At 32.5% G+C, this 25,582-nt stretch overlaps 2 protein-coding genes across 4 annotated transcripts; one reads left to right on the top strand and one right to left on the bottom strand.

Annotated features, from left to right (window-relative positions):
- Window positions 1-1,489: 1,489 nt before the first annotated feature.
- Window positions 1,490-2,897, bottom strand: LOC137808600 (uncharacterized). The gene is made up of 3 exons (XM_068609792.1): window positions 1,965-2,897; window positions 1,709-1,900; window positions 1,490-1,636 (listed from the first exon to the last, which is right to left on the bottom strand). The coding sequence occupies exons 1-3, from the start codon at window positions 2,895-2,897 to the stop codon at window positions 1,490-1,492; spliced, it is 1,272 nt and encodes a 423-aa protein (XP_068465893.1).
- Window positions 2,898-10,369: 7,472 nt separating this feature from the next.
- On the top strand, window positions 10,370-23,646 carry LOC137825932 (uncharacterized). 3 transcript variants are annotated; one of them, XM_068631748.1, is made up of 17 exons: window positions 10,370-10,557; window positions 10,643-10,706; window positions 11,251-11,359; window positions 11,913-11,975; window positions 12,544-12,653; window positions 13,467-13,533; window positions 13,643-13,714; window positions 16,281-16,442; window positions 17,354-17,427; window positions 17,529-17,626; window positions 17,992-18,099; window positions 20,443-20,549; window positions 21,566-21,703; window positions 22,348-22,395; window positions 22,835-22,949; window positions 23,056-23,147; window positions 23,329-23,646. In XM_068631748.1, exons 1-17 carry the CDS (start codon window positions 10,503-10,505, stop codon window positions 23,413-23,415), a joined length of 1,569 nt encoding a protein of 522 aa, XP_068487849.1. In that variant the 5' UTR covers window positions 10,370-10,502; the 3' UTR covers window positions 23,416-23,646. The 3 variants fall into 3 exon arrangements, with proteins under 3 accessions (XP_068487849.1, XP_068487856.1, XP_068487865.1); XM_068631755.1 differs by lacking the exon at window positions 17,992-18,099 and having other exon boundaries at window positions 10,399-10,557; XM_068631764.1 differs by lacking the exon at window positions 10,643-10,706 and having other exon boundaries at window positions 10,412-10,557.
- Window positions 23,647-25,582: the final 1,936 nt, after the last annotated feature.

Genomic DNA, 25,582 nt, shown 5'->3' with positions numbered 1-25,582 from the left:
TTTCTCTCAATGTCAAACCTGAAGATTGTCATAAATAATTTATACTCTTAGTGTTTTGTACTGTCTTAGAAAACACGGCAGACATGTTATTAAGTATAAGACTCTTTAAATATATTAAAGGAAAAACTCAAATACTTAATTAAAACTGAAAGAGTTTTGGATAATAGAATCAACTTTGTCTTATTTATAAAATTAACTATTCTTTGTAAGAAATTTGACTAAAGAAGGTTTAAGGGATATACTTGATTTCAAGATTCTTGCAACTAACTCATAAGATACTTGTTATTGTAAAAAAAGAAAGATATCTCTTGTATTAATTATATACTTGTTCATACATAAGACTGAGTGCAAGACTTATGGAGTACAAATCCTTTGTCTTTGAATAGTCTTTTGCTCCAACACAATGCTCTAAGCTCATTTTCCTTTTATTGTGTGTTGGCTCGGAATCAAAAGTGGGAGGGTATTTGTAATGACACTCTAACGCTTACATCAACTTAGAAATATATGGTAATAAATGCATAATTAATTCACCGTGTATACCTTGGGATCACCACCTATTTATACTATTTCTACCAAATTTTTATCAGGGTGAGAGCAAGTTGAAAGAAGTAGAAGAAGGTTGAAAGAAGAAGAAGGATCATAATACTCTCTTTTTATGAAGAATTAATTATTGATTGATCTTCCAATTTCTTTGGTCTTATAAAAATTTTACAAAGTAGCGTATGCTTTATTTTGGGTTTGTATTTGGACCTTTTTCATGGGTCATGTATTGGGCCAATTAGTGTAGGTTTAAGGCAGATTCTCCCTACACCCAACACATTTTAATTGGCACCCAATCACATATTAGAAAAAGACAAAATTACCCTTAATGAATTTCATAATACTTTAAGTGTGATATGCACCCAATTTCCTACACCCAACCCTATTCTTCTTCTTCTTCCTTTGTGCGTGAAGCAGCTGTCGCAACCACTGTGAGCCACCTTCTTCTCCATTCGTTTGCAGCCACCGTGACCTTCATTATCGCAGGCAGAGCAGTAGAACTTTTGAAGTCGGAGAATGAACCATCATCGAAGGAACCATCAAGGTACGACATGCCACAGATATTTTTATCCGTAATTCACTATTGCATTCCGCATAAATTTTTCCGTAATTTATTATTGCATTCTGGATATTTTTATCCGTAGGTGATTAGTGGCTTCCGGATATTTTTATCCGTAATGGAGTTTTGACTTGCGGATATTTTTATCTGTAGACAAAAGTTTGACTTCCAGATTTGGCCATCCGCAAGCACTTCACTGACTTCCGGATATGGCCATCCGTATGCTCCTCATAATTGTGTAGGACAACTCCAAAAGCTATTCAACATTGCAAATGTACTGAATACATAACCATTGCAAATGTACTAAATAAATAATCATTGCAAATGTACATCCAAATACGCTAAACATCCATAAACCTAAACATTAAGTATCTATTACAAATGTTATGATTACAAATATCGTCCAATGGACATTAGTTGTGTATAAACTTGTATCCGTCTAGTGTAGTATGTTGACCAAGTTTGGGTCGCCGGATAACGATGTGATGCCCACAATATATCCGTAGGTGGAATTGGACAACCATCTTTGAGCTTGACCTATAAAGGTAATAAATATAAGGTACATAAATCTTAATTTAGCACATAAATCTTGATTGGTTTAGTTTATACTTGCACAAAATGATTTTCGCGGACATGCCCAATTGCAATGATTCGATGATGACGGAAGTTACTTGGTGCTTGGGTTCTTAAAGGAAAAATACTCAATGATTGTAACATGGACAAAGAAACAAGAATGACATTATACCGATTTGCAATAACATATCCCATGTTTGGAATTGTCATCCACTTATCTGTTCCTGCCTGCAAGTACAATTGAGAAACAAAGTTAAATGAAGAAATGTAATGTAAAAATGAAATGGTGTACCATAGACATGTGTTCCACTAGAAGTGACTTCTTCGAGTATTCATATCTATCATCACCACCAAAGAGTTGAACATATTCTTGTCTCCATTCACTTAGTTCTTTTAACAAATTCATTCGAACAACAGCCAATGACTCCTCTCCCATTCCCAATTGGGCAGCAACAGCACGGTAGCCACAATGGCCATCAGCCTTAACGTCGACAACATCAACAATGTATGGATGATACCTTATAGGGAATTGATCAAGGAAAGGAATACATTTTGTTGGTACAATTTCTGGTAAGCTTTCTTCATTAGATTTTTTGCTTGCACAACTATCATGTTGTGAGTATAAGAAATCCACATGTTCAAAATAAGAAGGGATTCGCTTAGTTGATCTCATGAATTTGGTAGGACGAGACATCTTTACAACACCTTTTGTTTTCACCTTATGATCTGGTGCGTAAATAGATGTCTTCTCTAGAAAGGCAATCTCCTGCAATTTACTTTTGATGTTAACCTTACCTGCAACATCCAACTCTTTGAACCGCTTCACGATGACCTCAAACTCTTTATCAATTGACAACTCAGATGAAGATTGTTCAGTTGCAATGTCTTCAAAGCTTAAACGAGTCCACATCACATGTACTGATTTAAGTGGTATGCTACCAACACCAAATGAAGCCAATTGACATGCACAAAGAAGACCATGAGTACATGTAAGACTACATTTACACCTACTTTTATCAAACCCCACTGATTTAACCCTATCAACCTCTTCCAAAATAAGGTTCAAAGCATATTTAGACACAAGACCTAACAATTTTTTGTAAGCTGTAACCTTAAACCGATGTCCAACCACATGCAAACTCTTTTGGAATGAAGCTTTGATTGCATTATGTTGTAAAATAATCATCTTATTGATGGAATCCCAGCAGTAACATAAATCCCCCATCGAATTCTGAAGAACTCTCTTTAGGCTCCAGTGTGCCGCCTCAACTTTGTTACTTGTTGTGTTTCTTAAGTGCATCACCTTATCTATCCATTTTTTTTTATCAGCAAATAATGAATTAAATTAATGGATACTTCAGGGGTATCCCTGTTAGAATGTATGGCTTTAAACTAGAGGGGGGTGAATGGTTTAAAGAGGATTTTCTAAAACTTTAAAGCGTAGAATGAAATTGCTTCGAGAATATCTTAATTAAGAAATCAGTTTGTCAAAACACAAAGCAAAAAGCACAGCACCAGAAAAACAATCGGTTGTTTCGCAGAAACAATTGGTTGTTTATACCAGTTTACAAATATAAAAACTGAATTTAAAGAGTTAAGGGATAGAGAAAATGCACACAGAGATTTATACTGGTTCACTCTAAACCCAGAGCTACATCCAGTCTTCTCAGAAACCACTGGGGAAATCCACTAAGCAATCAACCCTAGATCACTTACAACACAACCAAAGAAGTGACATTGATCCCCTCAAGACACACACTTCCCTTGGTCAACACAACAACACTAAGAATGCTGATTTTGATCCCCTCAAGAACACACAACACTTCTCAGCAACACATAGAAAGTTTCTTTCAAAGTACAAAGGATTACACTTGTTACAGAACAAAATCTGAAATCAATACAAGCAGAAAATCCTATCTTACACTCTTTGATCAAACTCAATCTCTAAGCAATCTCAAATTTTTTTCTCTTAATCAAAATCAATGAAAAACTCAAATATGTTTTTCTGTATATAAAACAAAGTTGTTTGTTGCATAATCTCAACAAACTATTAATTGCATTTAAATATTGGTCAAAGCATTAAAAACTGGAGCGTAAACAGTTAGAAAATCATTTAATGCTCAGTCAAAGCACAAAACAGTTTTTTGTTATGGTACCAAAACAAACAATCGGTTGTTTTGATTTTGACAGCAAGTCAACCATAAAAACAGTTTTCAACCTTTCTAAAAACACCTAAGTATAAAAGAATCGGTTGTCTCAACAAAACAACAGGTTGTTTTTCACTTAGTTTGAAAATCACTTTTCTTTTAAAAGGATTGAGAGTGCTTATGCTTTGGATTCAATCAAGAGTGGATCATACATAAAATCTACCCCAGATCCTATCTAAAAGACAGCTCAGCAACAGCAAGCACAGCCAGCCTTTCATCATCCTTCAAAGGTTTTGGATTCTTCAAAGCTTGAACACACTTGGTTTAACAATCCCAACCCTTATACCAAAATCATCTTTCTTCCCTCATACTAACAAGTTATCTATTCATGCCTTGACAAATTTTTCTTTATGTAGATGTAACCATGTATCCATCACATAATCAACAAATATAGGCCATGGAGAACAGACAACTCGAAGAGCATTGACACGATCTTCAAAGGCCTCAACAATATCGCAATCCACAACAGATACCCACACTTCCATTACTTGATCCCATGCCTCTCTTGGATGCACCAACATTTTACATTTTGCTTTCACATTTTTATCAATGTGAAATCGACAGAGCAAATTATAAGCTTCAGAAAACACCATTCTAATTGCATTCATTAAGGCAACATCTCTATCACATACCACCACCCTAGGGCATGAATCAACTCTAAAAAACAACCCTTTAAGTCTGTCAAGGGCCCACAAAAAATTATTTTCCTTTTTTGTTGCTAGTAAACAAAATGCAACGGAGAAAGTCAAACATGACATAATCCCAACAACCTCAAGTAACGACATCCTATACTTGTTCGTCTTGTACGTACTATCCATTAATATGACAATATTAAATGAGTTCACCAGTTTTACTGAATCTGGGTGTGTCCAAAATATATCTTGCACAATATTCGAGACCTCATCACACCTACACCAATGCACGTACCTGTCTCGCTCCAGTAACAACATCAATTGTTGCATTTTTGTTTTGTGACCTCGTTGTGATCTTCGGTGAACAGTGATTGCATTATAAACCTGCTTAATCATCGTCACATTCTTCTCATTTCTCTCTTTCATGGTTAGTAAAATATTTCTTGGCTTCACAGAAGTTTTACTCATATCCTCAACCATAACCTTTTCCTCTATACTTAACCTTCAAGCATACGGATGACCCACCATTGTCTCTGTCAACCATCCACCCTTGACCACCTTTGACTGGTTTGCCTCGCAATCTGAAAGGACACTCACACTTCCTACTTCCCGTTCGACTGACATCTACTTCTTTTTTATACCGTCTGTATTTACCTCCTCTCTCACAACCTAACAATACGTAGGTCATCCTTCCTCGTTGGCCCGACCATGTATCTAACCTTAATATAACAATAACAAACCCATAACTATAGCCAACACTTCTCGTACACTCTAACATCTCATCTCGATCACGAAATACCTACAATAACATATGCCAAATTTTAAAACAATTCATAAAAAAAGCATTCACAACCCAACATTGACCATACCTTATTTGTAGAAAATGCCTCACTACACTCATGTGCCCTGTGTTCATTATCTAATGCGTTATAACTTATTGATTGTTCCAGATCAACATCATCTAATCCATCACACACATCAATCTCCCCTAAAACTCCCATGTATGACTCTGTTGTATCCATTGGGCTGTTGAAAAAAAATAAACACTTAGCTTCCGGATAAATAAATCCATAACAAAAAAAAATATCAACAGTTAGCTTCCGGATATATACATCCGAATTGCATAAAACAATTCCGGATATGTACATCCGTAAGCCAATTATGACCTACGGACATGGGCGTCTGGAAGCAACGAACCACACTTCCAGATATTAATATCTGTATTGAAAAATTTGACTTCTGGATATTAATATCCGTAGTAAAAAACAGACTTCTGGATTCCGATATCCGGGTTCTAGCTGAGCTCGAACAAAAACCAGAAACGACTGAAAATGGATTACTTACCTCATTAACTTGGCAAACGAAGCTTACACTGAATGTATGTGCACAACAATGAATGTAACCTCCTCTTTTACAGCTAAAAGCAAAGCTTCACACAACAATGAACTTCCTCTACCTCACCATACAATATTTTTCAAAGTGAAGAAGACAAGGGCATGATGGGATTTTAAAAAGTTCATCGGCTGCCAGTCACAATTGATCGGGTGCAGGAAGCAATAGCCTAGGTTTAAATAAAAGAAAAAGATAGAGTCTAGATTACAAGTGGACTTCCTTGAACCCAAAACAACTCTAGACCATCTAGGATGCACAAATAAAAATCTAGTGTGCAAATAGAAAATCATGGAGTGCAAGGAAGTCATGAAGGTCCACATGTTATCCCCTCAAGGGAGAGGATTCCCACCAATGCCAAAATGACACTTGTATTCATGAGAGTGGAGGATTTTCTCTCCAATTAGAGGAAGACACTTGTCAACCTCTAATTTTAAAGTATTTGCTCCAATGAGAGGAAGTCAATTGTCACCATGTGAGAGTGGAGAGTTTTTACAGTTAAAACTTGTACCTTGGTTGCCCTTAGCACTATAAATACAAGTGTTAGCCCTCTTATAAATTAGCTTAGAGTTGATTAAAGAATTGTTGCCCAAATTTGTTCACATCTTGTCTTCTTTACTCACTCTTTGTTAACACTAGTTTTTACGTCTAGCTTAGAATGTCTTAGGAGTTGGTCTAACCTCTTTTAAGCCTCTCCAAATTTATTTTCTCCATTTATTTAACCCACACAAGGCATCCATCAAATCGCACCAAAAAACAAAAATACAAAGAATCACGTGGCTTCAAGTTAGGGCTACATTATTTGGTATCTAGAGCTTTGGATCATAGTCAAGTTAAGTTGTCTTCCTTTAGTTATTTCAATTTCCATATTATGTTCATTTTGTTTTACATATCTTGAATTTGTTTTGGGTCATTTCACCAAATACAATGTATTCATTGTGCTTCTAGTTAATTAAAATCATCCATTCTATCTTGAATCATCCAAACATGTATTTTAGGTTTCATACTTATGCTATTGTGTGCTTTTGTTTTATTTTTTTTAGTCTTGTTTAATTTTTAGTTGGTTCAATATTTGTTTTGGTATTTGAGTTTTAAATTTAATCTATGTTCATTCCATATATGTTATAAACTTCTAGTAGTACATTATTTCATTTTAGTTTCTTGATTTTGTGAGTCTACCACAAAGTATTGTGAAATCTGATTTGTTTTGGATCTTTGCTTGCTTTTCCATTTATGAATTTGAGTCTCTTAGCTTTATATTATATCATTAACTAGTTCATTAGAGTTACATTTCCATTATGTCTTAAGTTATCATAATCTTCTTTAAATTTCATAGGTTTCCTTTTCTTTGTTAGTTTATGTTTTTTTGGTACTGGTTGGAAAATTTATTGCAAGTTATATACACATTCAAATGGTGTGCAAATTTTTATGTGAGAAGTTCAGTATGTATTTTTATCTCCAGTTATAAAAGCACATCTAAATTTGTAGTAGAAAAAAATGATAAATGATAAAAGTCAGGATGTCAGTGCTGAAAAAAAACTGAACAAACTGAGAAATTTGCTCTCAGCCTTAAATTTACTGGCATTAATTCAGTGCGTATTTTGAGCTGAATTTTTTTTAGAACATTACCTATTGTGTTAGCAATCTCTGGTAAAAATTTGGGAAAAAAATTCAATCTGAAAATATTTAAATAATTTCTTGAATCAATTATGCCAGAACCATTCTTAGTGATTTTTTGTTTGTTTTATTCAATCTATTCTAGTGCTTTTCTTTAGGTTTTCAATTTGTGTGCTTACTGTTTTTCCATCTTTATTTGTTGATTTGTTTATTGAAAACACTCCTTGTTGTTGTCATATTAATTCCAATTTGAGTTTAGCAATTTTAATTGAACTTTTCTTGAAATTACTTCTTGACCCCTTTTAGTGAAATTCTTCTTGTGTGAGGTTTGGACTTGGAAGTTATGAAGTTAAAATTCTTATTTGATATTTCATGACTAAGACATAAATCGAGGGCTTACTTGGAGAGAGCTACAAGTGAAAAATCAAGACAAATTTGAAAGAAAGAAAACTTGACAAAGTGAAGGAGTAACAAAAAAAAATATTGTATTTGTAGCATTGTATCACAAAACCTTTGAGTTCAATTTGTTTTTAGTTTTGTGCTCTCTTTTGTTGTTTGGTAAAATGCTCTCAAAGTAATCCTAGGAGGATGTGGCAATTTTGGTTGAGGTTGGAGTCGAAGCACCTGTTGAAGGGACGGTTAAAGAGGCAGGAGTTATCGTTATTGACTTTTTATATTGTTATTGTTGTATAAATTGTATGTGTAATCTTTATCAATATTCATTCCACAATCAATAGCATTCAGTTTTCTAAAAGATCAATTTTTCAAAAGAGTTTAAGAAAATTTATAAATCTTTTCAAAAAGTTTTCAAAACCTTTAGCTTAGCCATATATTATTTTCCAACAATTTATGCATAATAGATCATTTAAGACGCAAGGGCTTCGCCTGGCAGACGATATACATCTTGTAGTATTTTGCTTCGTCTAATAACTAAAATCTTGATAAGATGATAAGCACAGAGTGTTAAGTTGATGTTGTACTTAGAGAATCCTTCAAGCTTCTTTCGTGTTGCAATAAATGTTTAGGGTTTAGGGTTTATGACCTAAAGCTTTTTGATATCAACAACCATCCTGACACAATCTTTTTTTCAATTTTGGTAAAGCTATTTGGTGCGTACAGTCTCTACTTTTACTTCCATTTGAGTAAAAAGGTATGTAACCTAGGGTTGATAAGTATTATTAGTTATCGAGATGTTGTTTGAAAATGAGATAAGCATTTAATGTTGCATGGAGTGCAGTTAATGCATCTCTACATTCTCGCTTGTTCCGATGCAAGAAAATGGTTATCTGAGTTTGAAGATCTTAATGACTAGAAAAAGGATTTGCAACAAATCTTTCTTCTATGCTCTATATAAAGCTACCTTTTAAGAAGAAAAGAACATGAATCTGAAGTATCAAAAGATTGTTGAAATCTAAGCTCAAATCCTTTTGTGTTCTAAAAGCTTTGTAAGAACATTGTTTATTCAATAGTAACCTAGAAGAGAGTTAATCCTTTGTATACATCAAAATATGTTAATCCTCTTTCTAGAAAGCAAAAAGACATGTGTTCTCTTATATCACACCTTTTTTATCAACCCTAGTTGTTTAGCTAAGAGTGGTTGCATTTCAAATAATACTCTAGGTTGTTTAGCTAATAGTGGTTGCATTCCAAAACATATCAAGGTTATTAGCTAAGAATGACTGAGTTCCAAATACTTGGGTTGTTTTTAGCCAGGAGTGCCTAAAGTCTAAAAAATACTTATGTTCTAACTTGCAACTTGTTTGGAGGCTAAGCAAGTTTAAGATGAAACAAAAGCCAAAGCCAAAGCTGATGCAGAAGCAAAACCTAAGACAAAATGTTGAAACAAAACTCTTTCACGATATGTTTCTAAAATTTATGACACTTGTTGTTACTACGCCAACCCATCAATTGGCCACAGTTAAAATAGTTGAGACCATATTCAACGACTTTGAAACACACCAATCACAAAAGATGAGCAACATGACAACATTTATGAGTTATAAAACATGCTTCAAACTGATGGGTCTACAACAATCGTCGCCACCAATGCCACTCACCACCCAAACCCCTCTCCCTTGCAAGTTGCACCACTAACTCAAAAAAGTGACCAACTTTCACCTTCACACCCACCAAACCACCACCGTCTACCACCACCTTCACTTGCCTCCGCCGTGACGTCCAAGATTCTCAACCTTTTGTTTATAACAAAAAGGGAGGAAATATATACATCCATACTGTTTTGTAAAACATATATATAACTTTGTACATTTGGTAGCATAGATGCTTTATGATAATTTTTTTTTTAATACATACCTTATCTATTTGTGACATGTCTTTATCTTAAAAATGTTTTATTTGCTTTTATCTAAACGACTTCTTAGTCTAACACACATAACTTCTTATAAGTAAAATATCTATCAAGAAATAATAAAACTTAATTTTTAAAATAAAAAATTAAAATTTTGTAGTTACTAATATATGATCTTGTCATTTAATTTACTCTAAATCCAGATTTATTGCTTTTTATTGTCACTATTAAATTTTACATTCAATTTTTAAAAAATCAATTATGCATTTTTAAAAATAAATACTCAAATATCCTCCATCTACATAGAGACCCCTCCTAGCATATCTTCTCTGAGGAGATAGATCACCTGCATTCCTTATTTTTCTCAATTTTTTAAAAATTAATTATGTATTTTCAAAAATATTTTTTACTATATTAATTATATATATGCATATTTTTCATAAATTCATAAAATTATTAAAATTTAAAATTTAAAAATATTAAAATTTAAAGTTCAAAAACTAAATTACAATAATCATAAATAATGTTTTAATTCACGATCAACAATCTTGTACTATACAAAACAATATATTTGCTTGCTTAACACGTAGAACACCATTTGCCACCGCTTCTCCTTTTCTCTTTCTTTTTTCCCTCTTATTTCTCGTTTCTGCTTCAGACTCTGTGCGACTCACGCAATGGGTGATCTATCTCAACTTCTCCAAGCAGCTTCTGATTTTAGTCACTACCCAGGTTGCTAATTTACCTGTTCTTTCACTTCCCTTCTCTTTCATTATTAATCTTTTTCACTTTCTGAGTGACATTGGTTCGATTTTAGGGGCGCAAAGCGATGATTCCGCTAGGGAATTTCTGAGTCGCTTCCCTCTCACACTCATTATCAAGTTTGCTTCCTTTTCTCACTTATGTTCTACCCTTTTCCCCGTTTTATGCTTTGCTGCTTATTGGAGTGTTTACTTGGTTTAAAATGGGGGGATTTGTGAGTTTATGCATAGGAATGTTCTTCAAAAAATGAAAGTAAGTATTAGTGTCTGAACAAAATGGAAATTTATATGTTGAACTTTGCTGGGGGTTCAGGTTTTACATGATTAAGACTTGTGTGCATTCAGAGTCTTCTTGACTTGAATTGAAAGCATTTTGATTATAAATATAAAACTCGTTGTTCTCTTTGGTACATTATTGTGCTTTGACATATGAAGTCCTTTCACCTATTTAAAAAAACGATTTAGTTCTAGAATCTAGATCAGTGGAGAACTAATTTGCATGTCTAATTATGTCTGTACTGTATGATTTAGTCTTCTAGATTTTTTTTTGTTAAATTCTGTTCTTGGTCACGAAATAAAGTTGGGGTGGTGTTCAGTCTTGATTCAATGACATAATACATTCTTCTGGAGAAATTTTCTCCTGATTTTCTCGTTAATTTTGCAGTGCATTACAGACTAAGTTTGACGTGCCTGACCTAGAAAATACTCTTGTTGCATGCCTTGAAAAGCTATTCAATACTAAGTTGGGAGCTTCTTTGATCCCGCAGTATATGGTTTGTAATATACTCTCTTAGCTCATTCATTCTATTTTTTATTTCTAAATTGTTAGTGGAATATGGTTTGCTCACTGTCCAAGTAAACTATATTTTTTTAAAACTTGTATAGTTTGTTTTTCCAAAATCTTATCTGTTTATTGTTTTAGTTAGATTATTTTTTAAGAAAGTTAATTCACAAAAATGAGCAAGAAATAAATAATTGACTTAAGTGTTGTTTCTCTTTCTTATGCACTGAATAACTGATTGAACTAGAGTTTCTTTCTCTCTCAGTATGAGTTAATTGGTCATTATGATATCTACGGGGAATTGAATGTTTGTTCCAAGTCTTTTCATCCATTACGATTTAAAATATTGGATATTAGTTCTATTTTTAATTTATATAATCATTTTCTATCTTCATATAATGTTCAGTATTATGGGAATAGGACATTTGTATCATTAGCGAACAATTTTCACTCTGCATACATAAAGTTCTGTATTATTCTCCTATTTAATTATGTTATTATTGTAATGGTTATTCTTATTGTTTTGCATTATAATTTTGGTTCAGCCTTTTGTTCAAGTTGGTCTGCAGGCAGAATCTCAAGCAGTCAGATCCTTATCTTGCAAAACAGTACGTGGATATGCTTTATATATGCCAAGTTTGTTTAAATCCTTCTCTTGCATGAGCAATGAGGATTCATCACCCTCAACCCCACCAATAAAGATAAATATTTTATGTTTAATGGAGTGTACTTTATTTTTTCTGTACATACATCTTTGCAAATTCTATTTAGCCAATCCTCAAAAATAACTTATGTGGGCTGCCAATGGCCCGTTCTTGAGTATGTGTGCACATGTGTAGAAATATACAACCAATCTTGGAGCTTTACCTTATAGATTAAGCTGTTAAGATAGTTAGTATGTGACATGATGATATCAGGAGCCTTTAAAAGTGAGGTCCAAGTTCAAAATAAAATTTACTTTCAGCACAAGGTAGAGAGTGAGTTTGAGGCTTTAAGCAGTATCCATACTTCTAGGCCCAAGGGTTAAAGAAGTTCTTATCTTCTAAAATATTCCTATTTTCTACAAATTTACATATGAAAATAATTTTGGCTAGATATTCTTACATATGCAAATTACTACTTATGTATCACTTTTTTCAGTAATATACCTTTTATTGACATGGTAACAACTTTTAGGTCAGTCGCCTTCTGGAGAATATTGACAATGATGACAAAGTTGCCGCTAGTGCTCATCTAATTAAAGATTTCAACATATATCCTCTTTTGCTTGATTGCATCATAAAGGGGTGAGTAGAGAAAGCATTTTGAGTTCCTTATGATTCTTGATTTGCTGAAGTGTTTGTTGCAATAACATGATTATGTTGATTATCACATTACCTACAAATAGGTAAGGGTTATGGCTTGATCGAGTAATTTATTGCCACTTATAGGCGCATTAGTTAAGAATTCAGACCAAAGAGGTGCTTGACATTTCATGCATTTTTCATTTCTAATTGTTTAAGATGACATAATATAAGATATGGACGAATCTGAGATCTGAATTATAATAAGAAATTGGATTGAAACTTATGAAAGAAAGGTTGATATTGGTAATTTATAAAAGAGGGTTAAAACATGTAATTGTTGGTTACCCTGACATCTAGGAGATATTATATGAGATTCTAGTAATCGGATGTAATCTTATGTCTACTGGGAACTCACATGAGATTATTTATTACTGATCTGATGGTACTTTGTTTATTAAGCACGACTTCCTCTGTCTTTATGTATGATAATGTAAAACCAACAATTCTTGTACATACTAGTTGCTATTTTGTTGCAAGGCCAGGTTGTGCGGGTTAGAGGTAATATTTCTTGATGTGGGATTGAGAGTTGAGACTAGTTTAACATTTAGAAGTAAACCAGGATTCCAGTAAAGGACCCTTTTTATACAGTGGTCAGGGATGCATTTTAAGAGGGTTCTGTAATTACTTGTCCTTACTTTATATTTTACATATCTTTGGTTAGATCTGTTTGCTGGCTAATAATTTAAGTACACTGTTTTTCATAGTTCTCTAACATAATAGCTCTTTTGATTTCATATCTTCTCACACATGCAGCGATGAGCAAGTGGCAGCTGTAGCAACAGATGCAATACAAAAGTTAGCTGGTTTTCCTGAAGGCATGGTAAGCAAACTCTTTTTTTACGTCACATAAATGTCTTTCACTTATATGAAAGGAAAGTAGTTGAACCATCTCCTTCATGATTGCATGCTGACATGCTATGCTATTGTAGGAAATTATCTTTCCATCTGGCAAAGTAGGTGAGACAGATCTCGAGCTTATAGCATCACAATGTTCATCACTGGTATGGTAACTTATCTGTTATGCATGGATTTGTATTTTTCATTGAATATATTAACATGTAAACTATGGGATCTACCTTGAATACATGGTAAATCTTTAGCAAATGATTTTGCTTCATTGGATTTGAGAGTAAATTTGAAGAAACTTCTGCCACTTGAGTGAGATAGGACTGGACGTGTGGGCTTAGATTTAGAGGGAAGGCCCAAGGTTTGGAGGGTCTATGTTAGGAGGAACAAAGAAGGAAAGAGAGGGGCTGACGTGGCAGTAGGTTGTGTAACAGAATTGACAAATGCATTAAGCGAAATATAGGTATATGAGAACTATTAAGGAGAGAGGGGAGTTTAGAAATATTACCTTTTCCTAATATTATTGAAGTTGCATTTAATCTTCTCTTTTGCACAATCCATCTCCTCATATATAAATCCCACTGCAGGTTTTGTATCCTAATCCACCAATCGAAGGACTACCGTAAGAGGGGCCACAACTTTTTAGCATGTAGTTACGTTCTTCCAAAACCAACTCTCTAATTCTACATATTGAACTTTTCTCCCTTCCTGTGAAGTTCCAAACTTTCTTGTTTTCCACTTTTCAGAGCTAAACATGCTTATCAATGATGCTTTCATTTCATTAAGACAAGCTAGAGTCAAGTAACTTGTGGCCAATCTAGTCATTCCTGACCTTATCAACTCTCTTCCCTTTGTAAACTTTTGCAACATGCTAATTAGCATTGTTCTACCATAAATGTAGGTGGTGATCCTTCTTCCTTTATTGATAGTTACTTCATGGACCTTCAAATGCTTCTCAAAATCTTCAAGATTAAATCAATACAATTGACATCACATGGATTCCAATATAAAAGCTCTCGTTTTTGCATCAATAATTCTCCAACTATCTTGAAATTTTTGCATTATTAGTAACCACTTGCACTACATTTTCCTCTCCAACAAATTCTATAGCATCATCCAACATTTTAAATACTTTCTCAGCAATTTTTGAGATATCTGAGGTATTCAATGAATAAAGAAACACAATTCCTTTAAGAGTAATCTCTGAAAAATTACAAATTGAATGTCTTTTCTTATATGTCCACCCATGAGACATAATTGTCCACCCATCATACATAATCGTGCAACTTGTTCTCTTCCATTCATCCTTGTACTCTTGAAGGAGTAGATCAGTTTTTTACATTGCTTGTATCAAAAGCTTCTATCTCACATCATGATATGATGGAGGTTTATAGCCAACACCTTATATCCCAATCATCTCACACATATTGGCAAATGCTGGATTTCTAACAACATTGAATGGTATGACACTTGTGTAGAAAAACTCAGCAACTTGAGCATCAACTTTTTCTTTATCACATTGTATAATTGATTTAGAGTAGCTTGAACACCATCACTAGATTTATCCTTTCCTTTATTTTTAAATATCTTGCTACTATTTTTACTGTGTCACCATCAATTTCTTCAAGACTATTCAACCTTCTTTTCTTCAATGAGGCATCCTTTTTAATTTCTTGTAGCATTGGAAATTCTTACCAATCGTGGTTGGAGAGCAATTACCAAAAGAGGGCTTATTGAGAGAATCCATGAGTCTTTGGGTGTTCAATCTAAGTTTGAATGGCAAATACTTCTTTTTCAACTTAAAGTGGCAAGGGAAAAGCCTAGGATTCTTTATTGTGATAATAAGTCAACCATGAGCATTGCTCACAATCCAGTTCAACATGTTAGAATCAAGCATGTAGAGATGAATCGACACTTTATTAACGAGAAATTGGACAGTGGCCTTATCACTACTTCTTACATCTCATATAGGCTTCCGTTAGTAGATCTATTTACAAAAGGTCTTCCCACTGAACAATTTCATTATCTCACATGCAGGTCGGGAATGATAGATATCCATTCACCAGCTTAAAGGGGAGTGTTGTTAGTAGGATATTAAGTGTACTACTAGAAGCTGTTAGAAGATTCTAGAGATCTATTTGTAATCATTACTTCATTACTTTAGGGTTAGAGTTCTCTATATGTAGAGGCTGATGTACTCTTTCAAATCAATCAATTGAATGAAAATATTCTTTCTTTCAAATTAATCCTTTGAAGTTAAATATATAGGCGACTACAAGTACAAGATAAAAGAAAAGTCTACAACATGACACTTTAACCCTTAAGCTAGCTACACCAGAAAAGCAGCTTTATATAAAAATTCTACAAGAAATAATGATAATCAACTATTTTAATACAACATTACAGGGGAAACAATTCTTTCCTCTAAGCATTTTATAAAGAATGTTAGGTATAAAAGCACTTCACAAAGAATGTTCAGAATAAAAAACATTTTGTAAATATGTATGTAATCTGTTTGTCATTCACGTACAAGAAAGATTTTGTGATATATTCACTTAATTATTAACATTCGATTATCATTATTCATTAATGTTACAAAACAATTAAAAGGTAGAATTTTGGTGTTTCCCATTTAAAATGCATAATCTAGGTTTATTCTTCACACCTTATGGATAATGGACTTAATTTGCTATTGTATAACTTTTAACTGTTCTGATTTAGGGTCGAGTTCGTGTACTGGCATTAGTGGTGAATCTTTTTTCTGTATCAAGGTCGGCAGCATCTATTGTTTATAGCTTAAATCTACTTAAATTGTTGGAAGCAGAACTCAGAAATGCGGATGATACCCTTGTAACTTTAAATGTTTTGGAGCTTCTATATGAGGTTACTATTCCCTCCTCTCTTTATCACTGATTTTAAAGATGTATAATTATTCTTTTACATGGGCATGCATTCACTGTATTTAGTTACTTTATTATAATATAAACGATATATCTACAGGACAAGAAAAGGTTAGAACACACTATCTAATACACTCTTTTAACACACTCCCACTTATTGGTTTAATTTATTTGAAGTCATAAAATTCTGTAGGTCTCACCTATTTAGTGAACAACTTTCATAATTTTGAAGTTTTCAATAAATTTTATCCTATAAGAGTGTTACTAGTACCCCTCCCCCACTTTGCTTTGGGTGTTTAAGTACTAGTGACAGAAAATTGATTGTTTTTCGTAAAATAAAATAAAAGAGGCATAGGATTAATCCCTTGTGTATTGAGCACAGTGTTGTGTATGTGTATTTATAAATAAGAAAAATGCAAAAGATGGGCTAAGCCCGTTACTCCTAACATTTTTCATGAAAACTAGGAGGTTAACAATCATGTCAAACATCATACTAGGTCCCATTATTAATTGTTAAAAGTTATTTTCCTGGTTAGACTATATGTTTGATTATTTGTATTGTGAGAGAAAAAAGCATGTTTGGTTTAATTTATAGACAATTTTGAACTGACCCCCTTTCACTCAAAAGCTTTTCTCTATTACCCTTTTGTAATGGGTGACTAAATTGTTTGTTCCCAAACATTTTCACTCAATTACAATCCTCCCCGTCCATATAAACTGAATTTTAAAGTGATTGCATGCAAAAGTGATTCCAAGATAAACCAAGCCAGAATGATCCCATTAAACATGTAACAGATGCCAAATTAAGGATGCAAATATATCAGTTGTTTTGCTCTTCTCTGTTTTGCATTACATGCACATGTATACATCTCATTTTGTGTGCATTGGATGCAGTTGTCAGCGATTGAACATAGTACAGAATTTTTGTCAAAGACTAGCCTCTATGAATTGCTTTCGTCAATAATTAGGTAACCATTTATGATCTTCTAGAAAAGAAATTATTCATCTAATGGATGTTATGGAAGTTGTTTGCCTGATAAAAACGGACATCCCTTTTTCTTGAGGCTAGCAACAATTCTGTGGAATCAATTTTAAGATCAAGAGCAATGATGATATGTGGAAGGCTAGTGTCCAAGGACATTATATACTCCTTCACAGACGAACCTTGTAAGTGTTGTACTGTTATCCATTTCTCTCTGTTATTTGTTGGAAGATATTTGAAATTGATTTCAACTTCAGACAAAAGATTCAAAAACCTTCAATCCATGTAGCTGAAACTAGGTTTTGTTGCAAATCTGATGGGTCACTTGCTGGTTTGATATTATTTATCAATTGGCTGTCTACACACATGATGTGTTTCACAATTTGATACTTGTTATCAAAGACCAAGAAACTATTAATATGATGCTACCTTGCAGGGGTTGTTTCTCTTCATTTTCGAAGTGTTCATATGCTTTCCACACAATTTGATAATTTGTTATGAAACTGTTAACTTTTGTATATTTGTTGTGCTATTAAATTGATAAATTCAGGTGTTAAAGCTGTTATTGCATCTATTGACGGTAGACTACAGTCATTGGATCCTTCAGATATAGATGAATGTGAAACTGCACTTGAATCATTTGGTCATATAGGATCATGTAAGTGTGTCATATTATCATCGCCTACTTTTTAGCACATTTTTTTTTTGTATCAAGTAGGAAAACTGATTTTAGTTGATTAAATTATTTGTCTTGTGCTCATAGTTATCAATCTCAGATAACAAGACAAAGTGAACCCAAAAAAGCACTATGGTAAGACAGATAATGGGCTGACTGCTATAATGAATTTTATAAATATAAAATAATTTTAATATATATATATATATATATAATTCTCATACATAAAAAAAATCACTCATAATTAAAGACCCATCTAATTAAAAAAAAGCGCTATGGTAAGATAGTGGGCTGACCGCCGTTATGAATTTTATAAATATTTAATAATTTGTAATACATATATAAATGCTCAAACATAAAAAAATCACTTAATTAATAATTAAGATTTATAATTTTAAGCCAAATACAGAAATTAATAAATGAACAGTGAAGTAATATAAAATTTCAGAAAAGTTGTTTCTAATGATGTTCATAGAGAAGCAATTGTTCTTAAATGTACAAAAACTTAATAACGGAAAATCCTAATTTATGATGGATATAGTCAATCCCTACAATTCAAGATCAATGATCTTGTACAATAAATATAAAATACACTTTCAGCCTATTAATTCACCTAATTATCCTCCTAATTATGGAATGCAATTAAATCTCCTAATTATGTAATTAAAATTGTACAAGGAAATATTATCTGCAGCAAAAATCAAGGGATTATGACATTCCCCCGCAAGTTGGTGAGTTGATGTCATCCATCTGGAACTTGCCAAAAATAGACTGAAGTGTAGCATAGCACCACTTAGCCCTTTTTTCTATACATCTACAAGTTTATTTTTTAGAGGATACAAATTGTGTACATATTGTCCCATTATCCAATTTCTCCTTTATGAAGTGTCTATCTACTTCAACATGCCTAGTTCTATCATGTTTCACTAGATTATGCACAATATTTATTACTGACTTATTATCACAATACAATCTCAAGTTTTTTTCCAATCAATCTTTGAGTCTTCTAAAATTATCTTTAACCATTGTATTTCAGTAATCCCTAAGGCTATGGGTCTAAAATGCCTTTGTACTTGATCCAACCACAACATTTTGTTTCTTACTCCTCTAAGTGACTAAATTTCCTTAAAGAAAAGTGATATTCGGAGATAGATCTTCTGTTGTCTATGGAACATGCATTGTCAGCGTTTGTGTAGGCTTCTAATATCATCTCATTCCCCTCTGTAAATATAATTCTTTTTCCAGGGGTTCCTTTCAAGTACTGTAGAATGCGATAAACATCTATGAGATGAGTTTCCTTTGGATTATGCATGAACTGACTTACAACCCCTACAGCATACACATGTCGGGCCTAGTGTGAGACAAGTAGATCAAGTTTCTGACCAACCTTTGATAAGATTGTCTATCCATATCCATAGCTTTACATCTTCAATTGATTCTCCAAGTTTGTGATTATGTTCAACAGGTGTCTCTATTTGTTTGCATCCTAATTGACCAATATCAGCCAATAAATCCAACACATAGTTTTATTGGGAGATGAAAATACCAAGATGGGAATGGGCACTTAAATGAGCAAGAAATATTTCAATCTGCCTAACTCCTAAATTTCAAATTTTGTTATCAAACATTATTTTAAGGCTTCCTTTCCTATCTAATCATTTTCCTGCCGGATCATTTTCCCCTGATCATTTTCATGTTACAACTGTATCATCTACATAGACAATTAGTGCGGTAACTCCCCTTGAAGCTGAATGGTTAATAAACAGTGTATGGTCACACTGGCTTTGCTTCTACCCCATGGTTTCATTATAATAGTAAACCTGCCAAACCATGTTCTAGGAGACTGTTTCAATCCATAGAGTGCCTTAGTTTACTCACCTTTCCCTCCTCAGCTTTAAACATCTCACCCATAAGAATATTTATTATGGGTGGTTTTATAAGGGTGCTCCGATTGGCACAACAACCTTTCTAGGATAGACAAATGCCATCTTAGAAAGTGGATTTTAAGCCAACTCAACCTTACAAAACCAACTTTTAAGCTAAGTTTTGCACTTATATACTATAATTTAACCATATTTCTAGTTGATGTATGATCTCTAACAAACTTCACAATGAAGATATTATCTCCATTACTCATCTGTATATTTTGGATAAGTGATTTATAATATCATCATATATATATGTGTGTGTGTGTGTGCACATGATTTTGTAGCATGTCCAAACCACTCATTATCAATTTATATTTCCTTATCGATAGTTCTTTTGATGAGAACCTCTCCATTTTCTATATACTACGAATGTTAATTATGGTTTTTGTGATCATAGCTACCCAGGGAGCTACATATTTACTCTCAGGTTCATCACCGGCTGCAAGACATGTTATAAATGCTGCTTTTGAACGACAAGGACCACAAGGCCATGGGAAACAATTGGTTAGTGAACTAGCTTCTTCTTCTCCTTTTCTTTTCAAAGTGTTTTAAGATATCCTAAACTACTGTAATTTGATGCTCCGTAGTCCCATTGTCTTGTGTTCAGTTGTGTTAAACTCTAGGAAAGAGAGAAATGGTGAGTTGAAAACATGTTTCGGAAATAACATGGGTGTTTTATTTATATTGAGAAAAAGAAATCAATACAATAAATAGAGGATATTTGATATCCTCTAATAACAAAGATATGATACGAAAATAAATAAAAAAGTTCCAAATACAATCTATATATTCTTAATTACAAAGGATCAGTTCATTATTTCTATAATTATAACAATATTCTTGATTATATAGGATCAACTCCTTATTTCTATAATTATAACACCCGTCAAGTTGGAGCATATAGGTCGATATTGCTCAACTTACTATATATATAATTGTGAGAACAGGTCAACTACATAAGGAAGGGTTGAATCATGCATTGGATTTTTTTTGCAATTATAAGCAAGAATAACGTCTGAAATGGTGAAAAAAATGTTTCAAGTTTGAAGATTGATCAGATGCAGTTTTGATTGATAGACTCACTATCAAAAATATTTTCACAAATCTTGTAAAAATAATCCCCTTGTTTAACGTGTAAGACAACAATGTGATAATATGTAATTTGAAAGAGTTAAACAATGAGAAAGATTCATGCTTTACATTTTTACACTGGTTCGTTTATAAATGAGACTACGCCTAGTCCTTGATTAACTAAGTTTGACTGTGCACGAGACTACAAGATACAAACTGAGTGATAATAATTACCAAGGATAAAAATCCAGTAATCCAATTTTTTTTTTTTTTTGTTACTCGCACTAGAAGGTACAGTTCAAAAGAAATTGCATTAGTTGGATAATTTATAATTGTTTTCGATTGTAGAAACAATCGGAATTCCATTTTACTTAGAAGATGTTATATGCTGATAGCTTCTCTTCTATGTTCTAACTTACTAACTTACATGATTTCTTATGCAATCACAGGCTGCATTACATGCTCTCGGAAACATCTCGGGAGAAACCAGATCTAAGAATAATATCATACTCAATGCTGAAGCAGAAGAAAATCTGCGACGCTTAATTTATGAAACAGCCGCCAGAAGTTCAAAGCTGACTCCATCGGTTGCCTTTTTACATCCTTTTTAGTTTCAAATGTCTTTTATTGCTTAATTATTTTGAAGTTTTACTCTTAAAGGTTTGGTTTCTCTTTAAATTAAAGGAACTAGGATATATGTGAAACTTCTCTAACTATAGGTGTGTCCTAACATAATCATGACTACTTGTTAAAAACTAAGAAGCGTATTACACTGGATCAATTCTATATTTGTATTAATTTTTTTACTGAAGAACACCTACTTTTGTTTTTTTCCTTTGATGCATACATATATATACATACATATATATATGTATATGTATATATAATTTAGAACATGTATTAGCACTATATGGAAAATAGTTTTAAGATAAATATTAGCTACATAATGAAAAGTTCATCTTCAGATAGGCACACTACAAAAAATATGTTTACAGAAGCTCACTTAACAAGTGACTGTGGCTTAAGTAGTGATTGTGCCCCTCATCAGTAGAAGGAGCGTCTTTGCTTCCATGAATTTCAAGAAAGACTTTATCAACCAGTTACGAGTGCACTAAGTCCTCCTTGAATCAAATATCGTTGGGTCCACAATGTTTATTGAGTTGTCTTGCATGAGATCTTCTTAATTAAACGTTGAAATACTACCATCTTACCAATTTCATGCAATTTGCAGGGTCTGTTTCTTTCAGTAATGCAGCAGGATGCAGAAATACGTCTAGCGGTGAGACATTATTATGAACTTTCGTGTTGTTAGTTTATATGCGCTAAATTGTTTAAATATTTCCTCGGTGCATATACTATAGAAGTCAGTCAGTTTAGGTGATTTTGTTGGATGGAAATGTCATTGCCACTTTGCTGTAGGGGTGAACATGTTTATCCTGTAGTTTTTTTAAAATTGTAAAATGTAAAAGGTCAGTGTGCTGTAAAGCAGAAACATAATCAATTATGAAGCACTTACGATAATATATATTGTTAATAACCGAAATTGAGCAATCCAGTGTCATGGGGAAATGAGTGAATGTCTCAGGATTTCTTATCATCAGAAAAGAAAAACAAAATATTTTCTCTGATATGTACTGTGATCATCTGATATGTTTTTTCTGTATATAATTGTCCATGAAAAATCTTACCAAAACAAATATTGTTCAATGCATTTTCAGGTCTATAGAATGATAAGTGGATTGGTTGCCCGATCTTGGTGCTTGATGGAGATATGCTCAAAAGATGATATTATAAACAGAGTGACTAATCCAATTATTGAAAGCACGAAAATAGGTTTGCATTATAATTTACATTGTTGTTAATCATATTAGTGATATATGTTTTTCCATTACTTCATTCCAACTATCGAATTAACATCACTTGAATTGGTTCATTTCAGGTATGGAAGCTCGATATAACTGCTGCAAGGCTATATACCAAACTTTGACACTTTCTGATAGTGTTTCTGCTTTTACAGATGCATATGCAAAGGTTAGATTTGGATACTTCATTCATATACAGCATCGTATGATATGTACTTTCAAAATATACAATAAGTGGCTTTCAGTTCTGACAAAATTTGACAGTATCAATCAAAGTAACAGAATTCATTTTTTGTTGACCATATTTTTGTTGAATTGACAATTTAGTAATTCAGTAATCTTGCATGCAGTTGGAGAAAGCTGTTAAAATGGGTCCATACCTTGTTAAGAGCCATGGTGAACCTCAACCTGTTGTGGAGACTGCCAAAAGATTTTAATATCTAATGTGACTCACTGAGCAATCTTTTTTTTCCTTTGCCAAGTTCTTTGTTAAACTCTTTGCAAATTGTTTTTTTTTTTTTATGTTTTAGTATGACTTGCAAATAATAGGATTTTTATTTTTTACGCTAGTAATGTCACATTTTTATAGAAGAATGTCATGGTAGATTTTCAACATATTTTGAGTTTTTATGGATTTCACTTTTTGTAGTAGAATATCCTTACTAGAACACTGGCAAATTTTTCCTCCACCTCCATATTCTCCATATTTTCCTCCTGTATCTGCATCTACATACTTTGAAAAATACCAAAATTATCTTCATATTCTATTGACATTTTCGGAATGTGGAATCTGAAGATTCTAGGATAACAGAATCCAAAATTTAATATTTGTGATTTTTTTTGCATTATATATTGTATCGAAATCCAAATTTTGTATTTTGGATATTACAAAAATATAAATTTTCTGGAATATAAAATTTTCGAAAAAACTAACCAAGAAGGGTAACTTTAGTAATTTTTCGAATTAGGAGATTCAGAAAGAAGTGCAGGAAGAGTTTGCCATACATACTTTGTTGTAAGAGTAGATCAGTTGTTTCAATCGGAAAGTCGATGAAAGGAAGTGTGTCTGGTCCACTTGAATTGTATATTCGGTTGAGTTAAATAGATAAAAAAATGGAAAATCAGGAAAAAGTTCATGAACAAAATATATATTACATTTTCTCAAAAATTAAAAAAATAGATTGTCAATTTTTTCAGGAAATGTTATTTGTTAAAAAGTAGTTTATTGTTGAACCATAATCTAAATATTATGAACTAATATAATTTTTATAGTATGTTTATAAAATGTATAAATTTTAGTATTGTTAAAAATAATATTATGTTTTTTAATGTTATTTTATATATAATTTAACTAGTTCATTTATTGTTTCAAATCTTTTAAATTTGGAGTAATTTTGATTTTGGTCCCCAAATTTTAAAACATTATTTTTATTTCTATAAATTTGAAAAAAAAAGGTCGCTATCCATTGAATTTGAGAAATTAAAAAAAAACCTGAATTTAAGCAATAAATCCTAAATTTTAGGTTTTAAATTCTAAAACATTAAGTATTGAGGGTTGTAATTTTTCTAATTATCCTTCAAGATAAAGTTTTTTAGTTTCCGTCCATTCAGTAAACTTCTTAGTTCTATAGCACCATAAAAATTTGGCAAATTCTTCTTGTAGCATACAAATTTTGAACCTGCATTTTATTATTTTTCAAATTTCCAAAATTACTTTTTATTTTGAATTTGAAAATCCAAAATTCAAAAAATTCAATTTATAAATCAAAATCTCATTCTTAAAAAAGTAAATCCAAAATATAAAAAATACATTTTGAAAAAAAAAATCTCCCAAATTAAAAAAAAAATTGTTTTAAAAATTCAAATTTGAAAATATATTATGGAAAAGGAGTTTTTGGAATATTTCTCTATACACACTCTTTTCTTTTTTAAGGTCATTTTGCAAGAGCATTTTGGTTATTTCACTACCAAATTAGGTGCATATTCAAAATTAGTAATTTATTTTATTCACATTCTCAATAAATTCCTAGTCTTATTGGTTCCCTATTTTCTAGGATTAGTTGCTTTTGAATTTCCTTGTAAACTGTATGAACTAAAATGAAATAACACGTAAAATTGGAAGGGAATTGAATTCACTACAAATTGAAATGAACATTAGGCATTTTATAGCCTTTTTTACACGTACTGAAGCAAAACAGAAAAAACCACTTTTCATGGCAAGTTACAAGGAAATTCAAAAGCAACTAATCCTAGAAAATAGGGAACCCATAAGACTAGGGATTTACTGAGGACGTGAATAAAATAAATAACTAATTTTGACTATCATTCCCTCCCTTAAGCTAATGCATCTGCATTGAGCCTAAATTTCAGCTGCATCAATTACTCCAAGAATTCCACGGAGCTTCACAAATTGCTCCAATTTGAGAGGCTTTGTCATTATGTCAGCAAATTTTTCTTCAGAGCTACAAAAACTCAGCTTCACAGCTCCATCATTTACCATGTCTCGGAGAAAATGAAATCTTACTCCAATGTGCTTGCTTCGTCCATGAAAAACAGAATTTTTGGACAGCTGAATTGTAGAGTTGTTGTCACAATTAATTTTCG

This window comes from Phaseolus vulgaris, chromosome 11 (genome assembly GCF_000499845.2).
Source record: "Phaseolus vulgaris cultivar G19833 chromosome 11, P. vulgaris v2.0, whole genome shotgun sequence".
Taxonomy (NCBI): domain Eukaryota; kingdom Viridiplantae; phylum Streptophyta; class Magnoliopsida; order Fabales; family Fabaceae; genus Phaseolus; species Phaseolus vulgaris.
This window is presented reverse-complemented; position numbering and strand designations above follow the sequence as displayed.